Below are 20,558 nucleotides of genomic sequence, written 5' to 3' on the forward strand. Positions count from 1 at the left end.
ATGGGTGGTTGTTAGCAAGGAGCTAAGTTTAGGAACAGAAGGCACACGCCTTCTGGCAGCTGCCTGCACTCGAACAAAAGGACCTGGAAAGAAACTCACACCCATTTGTTCACAGTAAAAAGAAAAGCTTACACCTGACCTTGGCAAAAGCCAGCGAGATTTAGTATTTAATGAACACAGGTCTTGTCTTACTCAAAGCTGAGACAGCAGAGGGCCTGGCACAGAGAAGAGAGCCTTAAGAACACTGAATTTCTTTAATAATACCATAGAATAGTTGTCTTCTAGAAGGGTAAGTCTAAGCTGCAGTCAGGAGGCACGCGGCAGCCTGAATGAATCAGTGCGATGGGGAGATGAAGATGCAAGGCTGGAGGTAAAACATCTCCAGAATGACACAGTTCAGTTTTAAAAGAACTACAGACCTGTAGCCTTGAGGAGTGGAGGGGAGCAAGGGAGTTGGGAAGGCAAGAGGGATCATAACTCACATTGAATTATCGTCACATTTTCTAGCTGAAGCAGCTTTAGTTGGTCCTAGACTCCATGTTCAAATGGTATGAGGGGTAGTGGGATCTCGACCACAGCACACCCAGTACCTTTGCTGGGACTGTTTCTACAACTCCACTGCATGTCCTTAGCCAAGCCGATCTGCCATGACCTCTGCTGATGGCAAAGGGGTGATACTAGCAGTTGGATTTATAAACAAAGTTTTGGTGAGCAGAGGGGAAAAAAGCACCAGTGAGAGAGCAGCAGCTGTTTGCAGACAGATTAAGAAGGACTGCTTTCCTTCCCAGGAGAGGAGAAACTAATTTTGGGGCACAGGACTAAGATATGCTTATTATCTGCTTTTTATTTGTTATATTGATCCCTACCACCTCACTGCTACCTTCTGTGCCTATTTCCTGTACCAACATGCCGACTCTTAAACATCCTTTATCAAATTCAACATATATTTGAATACCTAGCAACACCAGAGCTCTGATTTTTGTCTCCAACTAAGAGATACTACAACAGGGTAGAGTTAAGCAATAAAGCAGGATGTAGCATCTTAAACAGAGGAAGACAACATGACTAGACAAGCATCAGGCAAAAACTGTCAAGACCTCATTCAGCCCCAGAGGAACTGCTTGTGTCAATCTCTCCCCCAAAATTCAAGAACTGGAATTCAGGAAAATCATAGGGAAAGGACTTGTGGGAGGTAGTAATTTATCCTCCTTTCACTAGAAGCAGTGATAAATTCTATCAGTGGCAACACCAGAGATCACAGACAGCACAAGGACTTGGAATGAACCTGTTTCTGCACAGGTGATTTGAGGAAGAACTGTGAGGAGACACAGAGGCAGCCCCATGAGGCTCTGCCCCTCTCTGCAGCATTCAACAGCAGGAAAAAGCCAGCAAGTATGTGAATACAGAGCAGCAGCTGAGAGGCTAGATTAAAAACCACGCTGAAGATCTAAGGAATTATGCTAGACAAGAAAAGGTCCAAACTCAAAATACTCTGTAGCACAGAAACCAAAAAGTCTCAGACCTCAAAATAAACAGCTCAGTGACATAGGCAAAACAGAGGAAAGGTGTGCTGAAGTCCTAATCAAGTTACAGGATTTTTCTCTGAAATACAAAGAAAAGATGGAGCAGCAGACAGCTGCTGACTGAAATAGGAGAAGCAAGGGGAGAAGTGGTTGGAGCAAACTCATCACCGCAAGAAAACAGCCTGAAAAATTAGAAAATCCGTTTTGTAGGAATTGCTGTAAATTCACATGTAACACAAAGATATATAGCCCAAGGCAATTTGTGTATACAATCTGTAGAACAACACAGAATATGCATTGCTATGCCTCAGGAAGGCTTTGTCAGTAGGATGCCCTTGGCTGCTGCTACTCAGGTGTACAAAACTGGCCACAACCAGAATGCAGTCAGGTGTAATAAATCAGGGCAAGAGAGGTAAGGGGGCCAGCTCATACCATTCAGCTGTAGGAAATCTGACTTCCACAAGAAAAAGTCAGGTGTAATAAATCAAGGCAAGGGAGATAAGAGGGGCCATAGAAAAGTCATAATACATACTAATAAACATTCCCTAGACATACTGGGTTACAGCAACAGGTCACGAAAATTAAGTATTTCAGGAGGATAGAGCATGTCATTAGCTGTAGTTCAGAATTACAGAATCATTCGGGTTTGAGGGGACCTTTGAAAAATCATCTAGTCCAATCCCCCTGCCACAGGCAGTAAGCTTATCATTGCAGCACTACCCTTCTACATGCATACAGCAGCCTCAGAGCTTTTAGTCAACACAGTCCACCTTTTTCCAATTACAGGTATTCTGAAGTTACTGTTTTATTCCCTAACATACCTTCTGCCACTGTAGTCTTCCTCGGAGCTGCAAGTTCCATACTTCTACCTGCAAAACCCCAGAGGTTTTCCCTTTCTCTCCCATCCCTCCCCATTTTTCCTGCTATGAGAGTAAAAATAAACCACTACTGTTAACTCAAAACTCACTCCTCTGATGCCTTTCTGGGTGACAGTCACTTCTCCAGCTGCTGTCAGTCTCTTTCAGACCTGCAGCTCCTAGTTTAGAAGAGTTTTTCTGCCACCACACACCTGACTGGCCTAAGATTTAAGGAAGGGAGAAAACGACTGTAAAAGGAGCAACTGAATCATTCTCAAAAGTAAGCGTCTTGCACCATAAAGAAAAAAATTTAAAGGCTAATCTATACCCTAGAACGATGTTTTAGCTGTTCTCCAAACAAGCCAATGTAATGGCTTTGAGGGATTAACACATGGGGGGTAAAGTCAACCCATATCCTAACAGGTTTAGCTTTTATCGGTAGGTTTGGAATCAGCCCAATGTGAAGGGAACTAAACCAGCCTCTCTCTCCAGAAGCTGCTGCTTAGCCAGGGCACCCTTCAAATTCCACAGAAGTTGCAGGCAGGGAGGCAGGGAGAGGTAATCCCCGTCCAGAAGAGAAAGCGGAGGGCAGATACCTGGCCTTCCTCCTCAAGGCCTCTACCAGAAGAGGCTCACCCCTCCTTGCAGCAGTCCCTGTGCCTAGAGCCAAGCCTCATCTCCGGCCGGGCTCAGGACGAGGAGGCGGAGGCCTCTCGCCCCACTCAGGGAGAAGGAGGCGCCGGCCCTCCCACCCCACAGGCCCCGGGGGTACCCGCCGCGGCTGGCGGAGCCCGACACACCCTCGCCCGCGCACCTACCGCTGCCCTCCGCCCCCGGGGCACAGGGCAGGGGGGCTCCAGCAGACAGAGCGACGGGGGTACGGCGAGGCGAGGCGAGGCGAAGCGCCCGCCATCCCCTCACGTCCCCTCAGCGCCAGCCGCGCAGGCGCAGTAGCCACGCCCCGTGGCAGGGGGCCACCTACCCTCCATCGCCCCTTTAACCACAACCCTCGCCCCCTCCCACCGCGCGCGCGGGCGGGCGGGCGGTGTTGCCCCTTTAAGCCCCGCCCCGCCGAGCCGCCGGGGCAGCGCGGGCCGCGGCACGAGGCGGCGGCATGTCCTGAGGGGAGCGGGCGGCGGCGGCGGCGGAGCCGGGCCGGGGCCCACCACGGAGGGGTCGGTGGAGCAGCGGGCCAAGGGCCGGGCCCCCATGAAGGAGAAGGAGGCGGGGGCGGAGCGGGGCAAGCCCGCCACTTACACCGGGGACAAGAAGGCGCGCATGGCGGCCAAGACCAACAAGAAGTGGGTGCGCCTGGCCACCGTGCTGGCCTACGTCCTCTCCGTCTCGCTGGCCGCCATCGTCCTCGCCGTCTACTACAGCCTCATCTGGCAGCCGGTACGCGGCGGCGGCGGCTCCGGCCCCGCCGTCACCACCTCGCAGCCCCGCGCCGCGCCGCTGCCGACGGGCCCCGCCGCCAGCCATTCGCCCGCCGGACCCGCGCAGGAGCCGCCGCCGCCGACGGGCCCTGAGCCCGGCCTCGCCGGGACCGACCCTCCGGACGCGTCGCCGCCGCCCGAGGACGAGGGGGGCTCCGCGGCGCTGCGCCGGGTGCGCGGGAGCCCCTGAGGCGGCCCTCGGCGCTACCCCACCACCACCCCCCGGCCGGGCCCGGCGGACTGCGGGGAGCGGCCGCGCTTCAGCCCCGGGAGACCGGTGCCGCGCCGGGGGGGCCCTGCCGAGGCCGGGAGGAGCGGGATGCAGCCCCCGGGCTCGGCGGGGGAGGGAGGCCGGCGGCACCGCGACCCCCGCCGCGGACGAGCCCCGAAGAGCTCGGGCTGGAGACTGACCTGGCGCGGGGGTCGGCGGGGGAAGGAAGCGGTCTTACTTAGGAGAACTGCGGTATCTTTTTTTTTTTTTTTTTTTCCTCCCCCGTTCTTCCTCAAAAGGGAATTCTGTGGCTTCGTTTTTTTCCTCACCAGGGCTAGCTTCTCCCTTTGAACCTGCATTGAATTCCTGCGCTATTTATGCCAGTCTGTTACCTATAAAAGGATATCGGTGTCCAAAATTCCTCGACTATTTACAGGATCAGATGGGAACAATATGAATTTAGAGGCTTTACTCCATTGTTTAAGTAAAAACAGTTTTGTTTAACGATGAGCATAAACTTATTTAAAAACATGTGAAAGGTAAATTGACTTGTTTACTATATTAAAATATTTTCCCAATATGAAAGTCTCTGTAATACAGTATGTTCTCTTTGGATGTGGGAGGATGATTTGGGAGGCATGTTGGACAGGAAGGGCTCTCCGTGTAGCAGAAATGGTTTGCTAACTGTAATGGGCAACTGTGGCATATAATGTTGATTCATTTGTCGTTGGTCTCCTTAGGTAGGTGGAGAAACCTCTGCGCAAGCCTAACTTCTGCTAATCCTGGCACCTAAACACTGGTGATGAGAAGAGCTTTGGTCTTCCCCGACAGAAGCCGGTGGAGCGGGTGCCGAGGGGCAGCTGCGGTGGTGGGTGGTGCGGTGCGTTCTGGCTTTTACACCTGTGCTTTTCCCTGCGTGGGGTGGCTGAGCCCACGCACCATCCTGGCACCTCGCTGGCTCTGTGGCACCCTGGAGCCAGTGCTGTCCGGAGGTCAGTCTGTGCCAGCCAGCTTGTGGTGCGCCTTGGGCAGGTTTTCCTCCCAGCTTAAGGTTTTCCTGCCCTGTAGTCTTCAGAAATGTTCTGTGCACAAAAAAAAAAAAAAAAGCCTGTAATGACTGTGGGATGTGGGCTGTCAACTAGGGAACTGCAAGACCTCTGTCATTGTGAGCGGCTGCTTTTCAGATTGATGGTTTCGGTTGAGTGCCTTAACTGTAAGGCTGCCAGGCTGTTCCACGTCCCTTGAAATGATCTCTGGAGTTGAGATTTCCTCTGCTGAGGGATGAAAACATGCTCAGATGTGGTGTATGTGTTTCAGTTGTGCAAATTGCGAAGGTTACTGTAAAATATGGGACTTGACTTTTTTTGAAGTTGGAGGTGAAATAGCTGTATCATACCTGGTGCTGCGTTAAGCCTGTGTTGTCAGCTGGGTGCTTCCTTTACAGCATCTGTTCAAGGTAGAAACCAGGAACCGAGGGTTTCCAGAAGGGAATCGGGCAAAAGGAGGGACGGAGTGGTTTGGGTGTGATCTCCTACCCTCTTCTGGAGAGCACGCAGGAATTTTGGTATGTTGTTGATGTGCTAAAAAGGTGGCTAGCTGATGGGAAGGAAAGAAAGATCATACTTAGTCACTTTAGCCAAAAAGCATGTGTGTGTGATTGTTGCCACCCTTCTGCAGGGCAGGTAGAAGAGCCGGTGAAGAAGCTGCAAGCCTGGAGCCGCCGCTCTAGCAGGAGGCTGCCGTGCTCCCCTGTTACCTCCTGAGCTGCTTCTACACTCTTCCAGTCCATCAGCGGCAGCAGCAGGGCTGCTGCTGTCCTGGCAGCCGTGCTGGATCCTGGCTTGGGCCAGGCGGTTGGCTGGGTTTAGCCCCGTGTTTGTCTGTTCTTGCAGCAGCGGGTGATTTTGTTCCCTTGGTTCTGCCTGCGGCGCGTGGGTACCCACCCGTTCATGGGGCTGCCGCACACGTGCAGCAGCTCAGGGCCCTGCTGAGGAGGGTGCTGCTTGTCTCCGTGGTGTGCGCCTCCGGTTGTAGGGGGAAAGGTTTCTGCAGCACTCTGAGGGAGGAATGAGTAAAAGAGAAACAAGCCAGGCTCATTGTTTGGTGCGCATTGAGTTTAGTCTTTGTTGGCTCTGGTACTAAATGCAGAACCAGTTGGGAAGCATCTCTGGGAGGGAGCTTGTGTTTAACTTTTAAAACCTTTGAAGATAAATAAAAGCTGGGTGGAATGACACAGATACTGGGATTTCTCTGGTCCTGGCCTGCAGCTGAGAGCTGGTGAATCTGTAGTGGCTTTGACGGCCCATCCAGTGTGTGCTGGATATACAGACTCCTGGCATTTTTCACTTTAAATACAATTGCTCTCAGAAGACTAATAGAGCATGGCTGTGTTGAGCAGATGGAAAAGGAAGTGAATTGAATTAAATGGGCTGCGTAGCCCTCTTCCAACCTGTCATGTAACTGCGGAGAGATGCCTTGTGTTCAGGAGCAGGAACTACTTAAAACTTTTCACCTGGTTTGTGGTTTTGGTGGCACAGGATGGTTGGGACAATGACGTTCAGATCTGCCTTATCAAAGGGAATCGACCCATTGCTGCGGGCTGTCTCCCTTTCTGGGGATAAAAATAGTTGATGAGCCAGGACGAAGGTGGTTGTGGCTGTCTCCATTCCTGTATGAAAGTGCAGGCTTGATGAGTTTCCAGACTGTGTTTTTGCATCTTCTCCTCTGCTGACAAATTGAGATTTAAGTGAAACGCTTCTATTTCCGTACCTCTTACAGCTGGCTTTGGAGCATCCTGTTACTTAACTGCTGTTGTACTCAAGGCGGGGAAGTTTCGGCCTGTAAAGACGCAGAAGGATTGTGGGCTGCTGGCCTAATGGCCAGGGAACTTTTGTGATTTGAGCAGCCTTGTTTTCCAAAGCCCTTTTGGGCTCAGAGTCTTCAGCTAAAATCCCTTCTCCATCCTTTCTCTAGCCAGGAATTGTAGGCCTCGTTAGGAAAACAGGTTCCTCTAGAGATCCTGCTGTTGCCAGCTTGTGATGAGCCAGTCTTGGTGCTTGCTGCTCTCTTTGTGGCAGACTGTCCAAGAAATGGGGGACTAAGTGCACTTTGCAAATACTTCTAGTAACGGAAAAGTCTTGTCTGGACTGGTTTCTAGGTGTAAGCTAACTTTTACAAATTCAGGGTACTAGGGATTTCTGGGGAATTAGGTTGGCTGCAACAGATAACAGCTGGATTGTCATCTTGGACTGAGAATTTTTGCGTTATGTTGCCATCTTTGTGCCGAGACACTCATCTGCACCTGAACATAATTTTTTAGTGCCCTAAAATGGTGTGGTCTCTAGTCTCGGGAAAACCTGAGGTTTAAAAGGCATGTTATCTGTTGTATTACTTCAGCTCCAATTCAGCAATTCAGTCTTTCCCTTCATTGCTCCTCAAAAAAAAAAAAAAAAAAAAAATTCAGTTCACTTAGTGTAATTGTATCAGGCGAGATAAGGCACAGGCTTTTGTGTTGCTTCCTAGATAGAAATCACTGTAACCTTGTGCTCGGTACTGTTATTTCCTTGGAATTGCTGGTGAGGGTTAAGTCCCTTTACACAAACGCTGTCCTGCATGTGACTCGCAAACAGAACCGTGTCGTGTCCCCAGTGTGTGCAGATCTGCCTGAAGGGGAGTTGTCTGAAAGTCAGTCTGGATGAAGATAATCAAAGACAAGTGAAATGTTCAGTCTTAGGCTCTTGCTTTTAGTGATATAAGGAAGTTATCAAGTCTCAAAACTTCAGCCTGTGGGATACTCCTGTAAAAGCGTGATGGCTGTGAGAATAGGGATGAAATAGTGGCATCTGTGCTTCTATTTTTTTTACCTCAGTTTCTTATTGATTAAACATGCTAATAATTCTGTAATGCTACCTTTCCCTCCAAGCTTTGAGTCTCTTATCATTTAGGGCTTGAGTTCCAGATTTTCCCCCTCTAAGAGCCTTTAAAAAATTGTGGCACAGAGAACAGAGATCACTCTATGTTTGTGCTTCAGGTGCAACTTAGTTCTGAAACGTGGTGACAGAATGCATCGTTGTCAAGTGTCAGGGGAAGGTAAATACCACAGTAGCTTTAATTTCTTAATTCTTAATCACAGTAATCTCTTAAGAGGATGGAGAGAAGACCAGGTCATGTTCTGCTGTTCCCTTCTGACTGAGAAGAGTCTCGTGAGGGAGGAGTTGGACTTGTGAGAAAATTTCTGCCAATACTGCCTTGTCCAACTCTCACATGATGACGGTGACCCTTCAGCACTGTGTAATGCTGGCTCTGCTTAGATTCTTGCAGAGGGATTTGAACTGCAAGCTCTGAAATAATGGAAGTGCTCCCTAAAAGGAGGAATAATAAGTGAAGAATTATTAATGTGTCCCATCAAAGGTGTATCTAGAACAGAGGATGTTTTCTTGAACCTTCTTGGTTCCTTCCTTGCATATAGATGCCTCTTTATTGATGTAGAGCACAGCCTTCTGCCTGCACACGCTGGTCTTGCCCCCTTTTGCTCAATTTGTTCCAGGAGAGTGCATTTGGTGTAGCTCACGTGCAGAGGGACCAGAAGAAAGGGAAATAACTGGAAAAAAAATTACTGGAGCATGTAATACGCTCCAGTAGCTGATTACATTTTTATCTTCCAAAGCTACCTCTTCCCCACGCATGTTGTCTTGCAGCCTCCACTGATGTAATGTTTAACATCTTAATCCCAGGTTCCTGGGGCTGGGCTGTATTTTTGACAAGGTGGTGGTATTTTTACTCCAGATCTTGGCTTAATTCACAAGAGTAGCTGAAAAGCAGTCGTGGTGTAGTGTTGATAACAAAGTCAGTGGCTGCTGCTGGGCATCAGGGATCTCCTTCAGTGAAGTCAAAACCGATCTCAGTGGGTCGCTCTGGAAAGGGTTGCGCACGGATGGGGGAGTGTTACTGATGGCTGGCTGCAAGTCCTGGAGGTGCTGGAGTGTGTGGAGAGGGGAGCGGTGTAAGAAACAATTGTACCCGAGCTGGAGCACAAAGCTGAGGAGGTGAAGCTTGACTTCTGGCTGTTCTGCGTGCCTTCAGAGGCAGTTTTGGGAGAGCCTCATCTCTGGTCGGTTGTCATGTTGCTGCACTAATCTGATGTGATGGGAGACGTCTGTGGAATTCCTGGAGCGTTGGCTTTGCCTGCCAGTAGCTGCGGAGCCTGTGAACTGGTGGAGCTGTTGTTGTGCCACCTCTCCAAGGGAAGGCAGCAGGCAGTGTTCTGAACTTTCCAGCAGTGCTGTACCCTGCTCCTGCTCTGTGCCTCTGACTTAAAAAGCTTTTCACATAACTTAAAAAGCACTAACCAATGTATTATGCACTTTAAATACAAAAATTTCTGACTAAATGCCAGTTTAGCTTCAGGCTCCTATGCCATTTGCAACCAATTTATCTGGAGGGGAACTGGTGCAGAAAATGAGTGAATTTCTGTTATTTCTGCTTCTAGACTCTGCATAGGGCTTTACGTGGTGGAGGTCTGGGTGAATATGCTTCTGCTGTAGGTACTGACTTGGTGAGATAGGAATGGAGAGTGGGAGCTGCTGGTGGGATCACATTGTTGCTTTCCTGCTGTAATTGGCTTGGTAAAGCTTTGGAAACCGAAGCATCTCCAACTTTATGCAGATGTATTTTTGTCCTTGGCGTGGGGTTTTTTAAATTGATCTCTTTATACAAGAGCTGATTCACTAGTCTGGAATCAGTTTTGATAACAGATTTTAGCTACAGAGCTACCCTGTTGAGATTGATGGTCAGTTTTGCCAACTAGAATAGTGTCTAGTGGCAAGCTGGTTTTACAGTTTAAAGAAAAAGGTGTTCTGCCTGCAAATCGCTGCTGTTTGTGTGGAAGAGCTAGAAGAGCTTTCACAAAATCCCTGAGCTACCAACCACTGTTGGGAGGAAACAGGCACCTCTTCAGGCGGATGAGTTTGCACCCTGCCAGCTGCTGCCACGTTTGCTGGCAGGAGAACGCTGTGGCAGGGAGGCAGCTTGGCTGCCTCAGGAGGAGCCTGGTGTTAGGAGCGGACTGCTGTCACTGCACTGAGCTCTGCAGGTGAGGTTGCTGAGTGAGCCCAAGCGTTAGGCGCTTTCCTAAGGGGTAAGCAATCCGAATTGGAGCTGTTGCTCTGAAAAGCAGAGATTACTGGTTCAATTCAGAAAAACTCTGTGTGGGACTGAGAAACTCTAAGAAACTGGAACTTTTTCCTCATTACAACTTTTATTTCATATAAATAATCCTTCTACATCAGATTTTTCAGTCCTTTCTGTCACCGTAAAGAAGAAAGAGCTAGCCACAGGTTTCTGAAAAATTGCAATCCAGGCACCAACCAAAGTGCATTCGAGCAAAGTGTTAATAAGCAGGAAAAAAAATTACACTTAGAACAGGCAGTATCTGCACAGTCCCATCCCTGGAGCTTGGTACAGACTCAGTCCTTCCTAGGCATTGGTAAATGCAAAGTTACTTGGATTTGCAGGAGAAAAAGGAGAGAATGGGGGAAGATTGACGGTTTTCCTTTCAGAAGGGAATCTAGGGCGAGAAGATGCAGCAACAACTGCAGTTGGGTTTATCTCTACAGCTCAGTGCTGGGCCAGGGGCACTGTAAGTTTCTGGCTGTGTGTCCAACTGCTGCTGGGGTGCAACAGGCTTGTGATCTGAGACTGTTTCAGAGGGACTGTGAGGCAAGCCAGGTCCTGACCTGTGCTGGGGATGACTGACTGGGCCAAGACTGAGGTCAGTGACGTGATGTAAAAAGTAATAATAAATTAAACAATTGTAAGCAGGTTTTTGAGCCAGTCAGATAAGGGAAATCAGCCTTTAATAGTGATGGACAATCTCCAGGACCTGGAGCAGTTTTACAATCTGGTTTTTATCTATCTGTTTTTATCTGTTGCAGAAATCCAAATAAACTCAGTCTGAGCTTTGGGGTGGTGAAGATGTTTCTACTGATAAAACATGAAAGCTGCACACTCTGTTTCTTGATAATACCTGGTCTGAAGCCAGTAAACTCTCCTGAATTTGGCATGGAGAGGAAATTCCCAGGCTTGTCCTTCATGAGATAGGAGATGTGGATCTAAGTTATGTGGAAAACCAAAATGTTTATCTGTGCAAATATTAGTTTATTAAACCAGCGTACAGTATTTCTGCCCACACGTGCCAACCTTATCACCAAGGCAGTCTGCCACTTTGGTTAGCAAATGCATCCTGCAATGAAACCCAGTACACCTCTACGCATATGTGTCTGCATGTATGTTTATCCTACATCAAGTTTTAGAACAGTGCTTCAAGCTGAGGGCGATACTCTCTCTGCTCTGTCTTTCACAAGTCGGAAACTCTGTTGTGTTATTCCTTGTGCCTGCCTTCTCTGGAATTGGTAGCTGTATTTCAGCCAGGTCCTAGTTTGCTGTGAGTCCCATAGCTGCATGGAAGCCCAGGCAGCTGAGCTTCTTGCACATTTATGCCCGTAAATACTCATCCAGATCCGTGGTTTGAAAGGTGTCTTTTAAGGCCAGGTCAGAATGTCTGCGCGGCAGGTTCCAGGGGAACTGCTGCACTCTTGTTCAAGCACAAGGCTATGAAAGGCACAACCGAGAAGGTGAAAGCAGTTGATAGGAAGCCTTAGACCTTCAGCTCCACTTTGGCCTGGGTCCTGGTGCTGACTCCTTTGTGCGTGTGGTGGAGAAGGAAGGTGATGGCATTTGTGCTGTCCTTCTCCTGGCCCTGCTTGGCACATAGAGCTGCACGTATCTCTGGTTACCGGAGCCTTCCTGGTCTTAGGAAGCAGGCAGGGTGTTTTGTGGGGCTGCAGACATACCTGCTCAAGCTAGCAGCCACCTTCCTTAGAAAAAAGCAGAGTGTTCCGAGGTGCGGGTTGGGCCGCTGCTCCTGCTGATGGGAGGAGGCTGTGGGTGGCGTGTGCTTCCCAAAAGCACCTGCACCCCACAGCCAAACTGAAGAACACTTGCTGCCCTTCGTGTCCTGCGGCCCACACCGCTACCGCACATCTCTGCCAACACTTCAACCACATACAAACCCCTAGTACGAGAGCTGCTCTCCACGCTATTTTTTCATCCACCTACTGAACTACAACATAACGCCTCTCACCCTGTCTCCTAATGCTCTGTCAGTTGCCTGCTCCCTGCCCAGCAGCGAGGGAGAGCTGGCACAGCCCCGGCTGTCCTCCCAGTGCAGCAGGGGAAACGGGTGCTGTGTCCAGAAACCTAAATCTTAACTTTAAACAGAATTAGTTATTAAATAAAATAAAGTGCATCCAGTAGACAATTCATTGGCTTGCCACACAGCTGCAATATCGGCAAAACAAATACAAAAGATTAAGTGATGGTGGTTTTTTTTGTAGGCTGGGAGTGTGTGTAGCCTTCCCTGTGCTTCAGCATACGGGGAGGAAAGGGTGATGCCAAAACTGGGAGTGGGGATGGTGAGGGGGACCCCCGTGTTGCAAATGGGTGCTGAAGGGCACAGGGCAGGTGCTGAAAGCTGATTTCATAGAAGGTAAAAGAGCGAGAACAAGCTTGTGCTCCTCTTCTCATCCACCGCCTTCAGCACGTTATCCTGTGAAAGGAGAGCAGAGACAGCAGGGGGATTATCAGTCTTTGGGGAACTGCTGAGCAGTAAATTAAAAATGTCTGCTGAGTTTGAGCCTGACCCTCCTGCGGGGCTGGGGCTGCTTGGGGGGCACTGCTGCAGCATAACCCAGGCACCTCCTGCCAGATTCGAGGGGAGCAGCGGGGCTGCGCAGCCTGGGGGTAAACTGAATGACAGTTTGGGATGACAGGGATGACACCTGCTCCCCGTCCTCCTCTGGGTCAGGTAAGTCTGCTTTACTTTCTCCTTTTGTCTCAAGAACAACAATCTTCACATATTTCTGTGTGTGCTTCTACAGCACCTGGCGCAACAAGAGGAGGGGCTGGGTTTGGGCAGGGCTTTGTGGTCCTCTCCTGAAACCTGGCCTGGGGGTGCAGCACTTGTGCTCACTGAGGGCAGAAGGGGGTATCAGCTTTTCTCTAGTGAAAACAACAACCCATGAGTGGAGCCTGCTGTCCTGTAGCTGTCTCCAGACCCAGATATGTTGGTTTTAATTGGGAAAGGCAGACTTTTTTTTTTTTTTTCCCCCTCTAATTGCCAAATGCTTGGGTGCTGCTCAGAATTGCTGAGCTGGCATTTTCCTGCATTCATGTTTAAATCCATAACTGCCTTTTGCTGATGCAGATTTCAGTACCCAAAGCTCCCAAGAAAGGGCAGAGGGGCAATATAAAAAGAAAAACAGATTAAATATCATGAAGGCAGAAGAGGTGATAGTAAGCTTGGCTCGCATGAAAAGGAAACCTGTAAAGGAATTATTTAAGGTCACAGCCTCGGATATCTAATAAGGAACTGCACTGAAATCATGCCTGAGGTACTGAACCAATGCTGTGTTCAGCTGAGAGAAGATCCTAAGACTGTTGCTGGAGACATTTTTCATTGTCCTCTGTGTGTGTAACGGATGGGATTGGCTGTGTCCTGCTGCTGAGGGGTGCTCAGTGCTGCAGCAGCTCCCTTTGGGATTATAATGCTGCTGGGAAGGGCCAGGAAGCAGCTTTTCAGAGTTGCATTTGGTGCTCCAAATATCATGAAATCTGTTTGACAAGTCTGAACTGACTCCAGAGCTAGCTCTGTTTATTGTTAATCTATTTTACTACTAATGGTTTCAAAAGTCTCTTTGACAGCCCTGTGTTATTAGTGCTGGTAGACAATTCTCTTTCCTATTTCTGCAATATCCTTCCACTACAGACACCTTTCTGGGCATGAGTGAGTCTTTACAGCCAAGACACTGGTGGGCTTTAGAGTCATTATTTCTCTTAGCAATTAGACATAGTGATTAGCATTTCTCTCATTTCACACTGTATCCTCTTTTCCATGCATAACTCAAGGGCCAGCCAGAGATTTAGCAAGTTCTGCGCTGCCGTGGCTGCCGCAAATCCAGGCTCGGGCGAGCAATGGGCTGTGTGCTGCCCGGGGCTCTGCCACCCGCAGTGAGGGGTCGGTGCCACTCGAGAGGATCAATGCAGATCACTGCTGGGCTCTCCCAGTTCCCAGCCTGACCAAGCCTGGCTGGATGGGGGATGTCACTGGGATGGCTTTCACAGCCAAGCCAATTACAGTCCGTTGTAGGACCTACTGGTTACATCTCATCTCACGGGGGTGGATCTATACGAAGTCCCTGAAAGCTGCAGCTGGGTGTAGCTGATGAGGCCTGGCAATGTGGCCCTTCTTCCTGCAGCTGAGATTAGCACCAGCCATCCTCTGCTTGAGTTGGGAGACAGAATTTTGTTGGGTCTCTCGTGGGGCAGGTCCTGAGTTCCCAGTGGCAATTTTGTCCTTGGTGGACCACTCAGTGAAATACCACATGGCAAACTCAGACATGATGTGTAAGGACCATCTGTTAGACATCATCATACCATATTTTCTCACTTAAGCTTTTTTCAAATGGATATATATATATCTGCTGTTCCAACATACACTGTAAGGCTGGAAAAAAGACCCATGAGATGATGAGACATCTTCTGTGTAGTACAGGCCACTGGACACCCTGGAATTAATTCCCATTTGAATTAGAACTGATTTATTTATGGGGGAAAAAAAAGTCCTAATCCTGTCTAGATCTGCCACTGGTAGAAAAACTATCACTGCAACCCTCAATGAGCTCAAATAGGTAAAGAGAGTCTTTGGTGGAGATTCCTGTTGGAGTGGTTTAAGATACCATCACTCCCTCCAGTCTATCTGTTCCTTCCCAACAGCAGAGCTGGCAGGAAGGGGGACAGGCCTGTGCCCCTTGGCACAGCCAACCACTGCGTGGTGCGTTTAACCCCCTCTCACATGGGGTTTACAACCCGTTAGGAGGGTTGATGCCATTGGCGGAGGTAGGGGCACGTGCTCCCTCCTGCCAGCTCTGTGGTAACAGCAACTGTTTTCAGTGTTTAGAATGGCAGTGTTAGAAAACTTACTGTTTTCAGTGTTTAGAATGGCAACAGCTTGCCTGTCAGAGCCCTAAATTATGTTTGGGCTTGTTACACTTCGGTAAGTAGCCATAAGGAAGTACAGGTGAGCCAACAACAAGCTTTGGCCCGTGACTCTCAACGCATTAACAGCTTCTAATGGTTCCTTTTCCCCTCAAGTCACCCTGACAAACCAAGGAAGAGACAGAAGCTCTTGCAAGGTGCCAGAGATTTAGGAGTAAAGAGTCTGCACTTCCAGGCAAGATGTGTGCACCGATTCTTTTGGGTGTCAGTGAAAGCACCTGCTTTGACAGAGGTCACCAACTTTGACAGGACCACACACAATTTTGTCCTCAAGTTCATCCTGTTGCCATCACAGGTGCCGTATAACCCAAGCCCTGCCAAAGCATGCTGCTCAGGCCCGCTGCCAAGGTGACAGTGGTCCTTGCTTCAGCCATGGCGTGCTGCCAAGTCCTCTGTCTTCCAACAGGTAATAACCTTTTTCTAATTTTCCCATATTTATTCACAGGCTTCTTCAATACCTTGATTCTCAACCCAGCATTGTTTCCTGGCTTGAATGTTTCTTCTCCTTCGCTGGTGTTTACTACCCCACTGTATTTATGAAGGTCACAACTCCATCACTTTCTGCCTTTTCTCTGCTAGACTAGAGAACCATTCCCTGAACATCTCCAAAGTCCTTCCCTGCGTTTCTTCAGTCCATGCACATTTCTCTTGAACCATTCTCACATAATCCCTGTGTTTTCCAATGTTAACAGTATTTTCCCATGTCATGCCACAGAAAGGCTTTCCATCACTCCAGAAGCATAGAGGTAACTGTGGCAAGTCCTGTGTTAAACCACACCACTCCCTAATTCTGCATGAGGACTAAACTATCCGCTTGGGTGGTATGTGGTCTGGGAATCTGAAATGCCCATAGCATGATGGTGCTCGTACTTCTTCCTGCACCAACCTTTAGCACTGGTTTGCATCAGAAAGCTGACCTCTTCCGACCTCCTCAGTCCTGCAGCACACAGGCCCTGCCTGCCCCACTCCTGTTTACGTCAGCCAGAGCTGCAGGGTCAGATCCCTGGAGCTGCTCTGGAAATCTACCCCCAGCTGCATTTTCTCTAAAGATGTTAAGATTAATTTTCTCAAGAGAATTCAGGGAAAAGCTTCTGTGGTTTTTGTGTATTGTTTACTTCTCTGGGACTTGCTGGACATTCTCCAGGGATTCCAGTCCTGCACTTCGGGTAAATATTTATTCCTTGTTATTTGAAGCAAAGGATGAAAGCCCCACCACACTCTCTGCACAACATCTCCAACTGGTTTGAAGGTGCTGGTGATTTTTAGTGCCATAAATAGACATTAGCAGTGGAAGCTGCAAAACCCACATGGTGGCTGCTCGCTGCAAGGAGCCGCTGCTCCGTGGAACTGGATTGAGCAGCAGCTGCAGTAGGAGCGAGCTCTGCACCCCATGTGCTCCACAGTGCAGGGAGCAGGGCAGGTGGAGAGCATGGTGTCATTGCTGATCACTGATGACTGCTGTTACAGACGCCTGCTGTGCTTTGGGACAGGCTGCATCTGTGACCAGAGGGCACATCCCTGGTGTCAGGTGAAGTGAGCTGGTACAGGATTTTCTACCAGACGGAAATTCTACAATATGAACTTTTTAATGGCCTGATATTTATACATTCCTTTTGGGGCTGTATTTTGCAAAATCATACCATCTCTTTCAATGCTGATTTTCCAAAAATTGCACCGTATCAAAACTGAATCACCAGTATTTAAAAACATAACATTAAAATTTTCTGTTTTGAAAAGGTTTAATGAGGGCTCCAGTTTGGGGTTTATGAAATACAAAATGTTGGAGCAGACGTGTTTCTGGTGCATGAATGGCATGTGTCAAATCTCTATTTTTCACAGAAAAAAAAAAAAATTCTCACTGGGAAGTTACCTGCTACCTCCTGACACGAAATTATTAACCAGTCTTGATAATCCATGACAATGCATCCCTCCCGATGCTTCTCCTTAAGGCTGGTCCTATCTCATGTGGGTCCTACTTACAATAATCGTTTTTGCTCTGAACATCCTGTCCTCCAAGACAGCAGTCATTCAGACTCTGTATAATTTGGATTCTTGGCACAGTCTTTGCTCATGTTTTCTCCCAGGCACTTCAGGGCATTCCCTGGTATAATTGTTACATGGACACAGAACGCAGGAAAGGTTTCCAGCTGGCCTGGGTTTACCAAGCTGCTCAGTACCTCCTGGAGACTTTGCATAACAACAACCCATTTCCCTTGCCACAGGAACTCCTTCATCCACTGCTGCAGTGGGACAATCTTGCCATTGTGTCAGCCTGACAGGTCAGCGCAGTTGGGCACCAACATCTGCGATTCTGTGTAAGCATCAGCTAGCACAAACTCTACCAGCCCCACAGCCTCTGGATGGGATTATGGGCCATTCACTCAGGACTACCTGTTCCTTTGAGATTATATTCAAATGCTGAGAGGAAGCAAATAATTAAGGTGGTTTGGGCACCTGATTTCATGGTACTAGGCACAAAAGGAATAAACAAATTTTTAATTTTGCCTTCTATCAAAAAAGTGCAGCTCTTTGTTTAATGCTTGATCTTACTGCTCTTTCAGCTTCCTGAATGATGCTTTTCTCCTGGTTCTTGCTAAATCTAGCTCTGCCTGATAATACAGCACTTTTTATTAGATGGGCTGAAAAAGGCAGAATCGTTGGCCTGCCACATGCAGTTACGTCCTTGAAAGACTCCAGCTGAGGCAGCGACATCTCCCTCGGGGATGGACACACCTATTAAGTCCCTCTGTGGGCCACAGGCAAGGGCTTTGCTGGAGGCAGGTTTCCTGTGGGACAATCCTTGCCCTAAAGCATCATCTGGAGTCAGCTGCAGGCATCAGGCTCAGAAAGCCAAAAAACCAAACAGGAAAACCCTGCCAGGGATTGAAACACACCTCAAACAGGGGCAATCCTGAGGGATCTGGTTCCAAAGAACTGCTGTAAAATAACACTTCAGCGAGAATTACATGAAGATAAAGTAGAGCTCTGCAGCTTTTTATATGTACAGTGCTCTAAAACTGATCTGTCTGCAGAGCACTAGGAAGCAGAAGCCCAGGGAGAAGGGAAGTGGCTGCTACCAGCCGGTGGTTATTTCTGCCTGCCATCTGTGTCATTATGCAGCCTGTCATGTTGATTTGGGAACTTCAAAGCTACGGCAGGAATAGACACGAGACCTTTTTGCTCCAAACACACTGACAACTTAACCGACTTGAGCCAAATGAGCTTTTGCTTTTTTGGTTGTTGTTGTTGTTGTTGTCATTGTTGCTGTTTTGTTGCTCCTAGGAGCCCTGCTGTCAAGCTGCGCAGATGAGCTGTTGTGAGCTAGTGCTAGAGAAATCCAGGTCTTGCATTTTTTTTTGTCTGCCAAGGGATGTTCCTGACAAATTGGACATAGGGAGCAGTTAAAGACAGATCGCTCTGTTTTCCTCTTGGCTCTTCTCCCCACTACAAATAAATCATGGCAGAATTCACTCTGCAAATGATCTGGTTTGGGAAAGCCAGCACTGATAGTGGCCTGTCACTGGTGCAAAGGGAGGGGTCAGATTGCTTTGTGGTGACTTCAGCAGACAGGAGGTGACAGCAATGCCCTGGAACACCATTAAAGCCTAACAGCCAAGCAGCACTCATGCACTCATTCTCTAAATACTCTTGCAGTTGATGGAATGAAAAAAACCCAAAACCCTTTGCTGAGATGGGGGACACAGAAACTGGCTTACAGTGCCAGCGAGAAAGTTCGAGGCTTCAGAGGGAAGGACAAGAAACCTTCAGATGAAACAATCACAGGCCATTTTATCTTCGCTGTGAATTAGCGACTATGATTGCTCTAAGGGTTATAAAGAATGAGAATGCATTCTCCCGGTGTAAGATTTGATGGAGCTGCGCCTGTTCCTGTGATACTGACGTGGGTCAGCACAGCTGCTTTTGGTTAAAGGCTGCCTGTCCCCACAGGACCTGCCATCCGTATCCTGCACGGAGCTTGCCTGAAATCTGAAGCATCTCCTAAATTACAGGAAATTTCAAAACCAGAAAGTATCTTGATTTACTTTGTCTGCATCAAAAGGTGGTATCTGATGCTGAGTGCATAGTTTAGGCACACCTGGAAACTCAAACTGTTTGGAAAAGAAGGGAAAATGAGACAGGAACTTGCTCTCTTGTGGACCAGGCAAAGGAGAATGAGTGTTGCAGCGAGGAAGGAGATAGATGGAAGGCAGGCAGGATGACTTCATGGGACACCAGTTCACCCCTCATTTTTCCCATGGCATTACTACACTTGGTGTTTCCCAAGCAATATATATTTTCAGAGAGCGATACTGGTCTTGAGTTCCAGCTTAACCAAGCAGATGCACAAGTGCTTAAGTGCAAACACCAGGTTAAGTCAGCCTCTCTTCTCCAAGACATAAGGCTATGTTTATAATTAAGCCTACTGTAATGAATTCAGTGAGGCGTGATGAAGGCAAGAGCCACGCTCAAGGGCCCTATTACTAAACCATAGAAATCTTCATTGCTGAGATGAAAATGGGCTACTGTAACTTATTATTTCCTCTTAGTCAGAATTAAACTTATCCTGAGTGAGAAAAGTAACCATTAATTCCTTCATCCTGTACTTTGGGGGGATTTTTGGTAGATTGGAGAGGCACGGCCTGGACAGTAAACCCCCACTATGTGCATCCAGGTATCTCTTAACATTTTCCTAAAAGCTGTTTGAATTAATTTCCCCTCACTTGAAGGAATTTTAGTTCAAGCACAGAACCAGCTCCTGCTGGTTCTTGATGTTTTGTCTTTTTCAAATAGCTGTAACGCTTGCGCTTCTCCATGCCTTTTGAATGGTATTGGATTATAGTAAAAGTCTCTTTGTTAGCAGCTTAACCACTTCAGCCCTAAGCTCATTTGTACCTCTGGGACGAATACTAAGCAATAACCGGCGACAAGCTGCTGGCCAGGGTCTGAAGAAAAGCCTGGGAAAGGCACTTGGTAGGGGCGATCTGCCTGCCTAGCTTTGAGCAGCTCATTGCCTGAAGGGCCTACTTAGGGCATAGAGCCGCTGCCTCTACTTAAAGGATAGAGCCAGGAGTATCCTGAGAGCAATTCCTGTGTTAGACAAGCTGGATTGCATTCTGGAAGTGCTCACCTCTCTCCTTTGAAGAGAAACGAAGCCCAGATCTTAAGTCAGGTGCCTCTGTGCTCAGCCTGAGTTAGGTGGGGTGAATTGCAACCTTACTGCCTAAGCTGGGGGTGGAATCACATCCTGACTTTCTGCTCTGACCTAGCACCCGTGAGTCCGATATCCTGGTCTCTGTGTGGCATTGCCTGGAAAAAACATGTCTTGCAAAAGTAACTGCTGAAAAGCCCCTACACACTCTCCTTGCCCCCTCCTCCACATTTCTACCTTACTTTTCTGCCTGTCATACTTTGTTCTTTG

The 20,558-nt window shown here is 48.4% G+C and overlaps 2 protein-coding genes across 4 annotated transcripts in view; one reads left to right on the forward strand and one right to left on the reverse strand.

The window, feature by feature from the left end:
• Window positions 1–3,349: 3,349 nt before the first annotated feature.
• Window positions 3,350–4,606, forward strand: INAFM2 (InaF motif containing 2). Its single transcript, XM_074917845.1, has one exon. It carries the CDS (start codon window positions 3,590–3,592, stop codon window positions 4,004–4,006), a length of 417 nt encoding a protein of 138 aa, XP_074773946.1. The 5' UTR covers window positions 3,350–3,589; the 3' UTR covers window positions 4,007–4,606.
• Window positions 4,607–9,976: 5,370 nt separating this feature from the next.
• Window positions 9,977–20,558, reverse strand: part of CCDC9B (coiled-coil domain containing 9B) — a 50,710-nt gene continuing 40,128 nt past the window's right edge. For all 3 annotated transcript variants that reach the window (XM_074918502.1, XM_074918500.1, XM_074918501.1), the window contains one exon: window positions 9,977–12,632. The gene's annotated coding sequence lies outside the window, so the exon portion shown is untranslated. The remainder of the gene's footprint in view (window positions 12,633–20,558) is intronic.

The sequence above is a fragment of the Athene noctua genome, chromosome 14 (genome assembly GCF_965140245.1).
Source record: "Athene noctua chromosome 14, bAthNoc1.hap1.1, whole genome shotgun sequence".
Classification (NCBI taxonomy): Eukaryota; Metazoa; Chordata; class Aves; order Strigiformes; family Strigidae; genus Athene; species Athene noctua.

Coding starts and splice junctions, on each gene's coding strand:
- INAFM2 (XM_074917845.1), top strand. CDS start 3,590: ATGAAGGAGAAGGAGGCGGGGGCGGAGCGGGGCAAGCCCGCCACTTAC.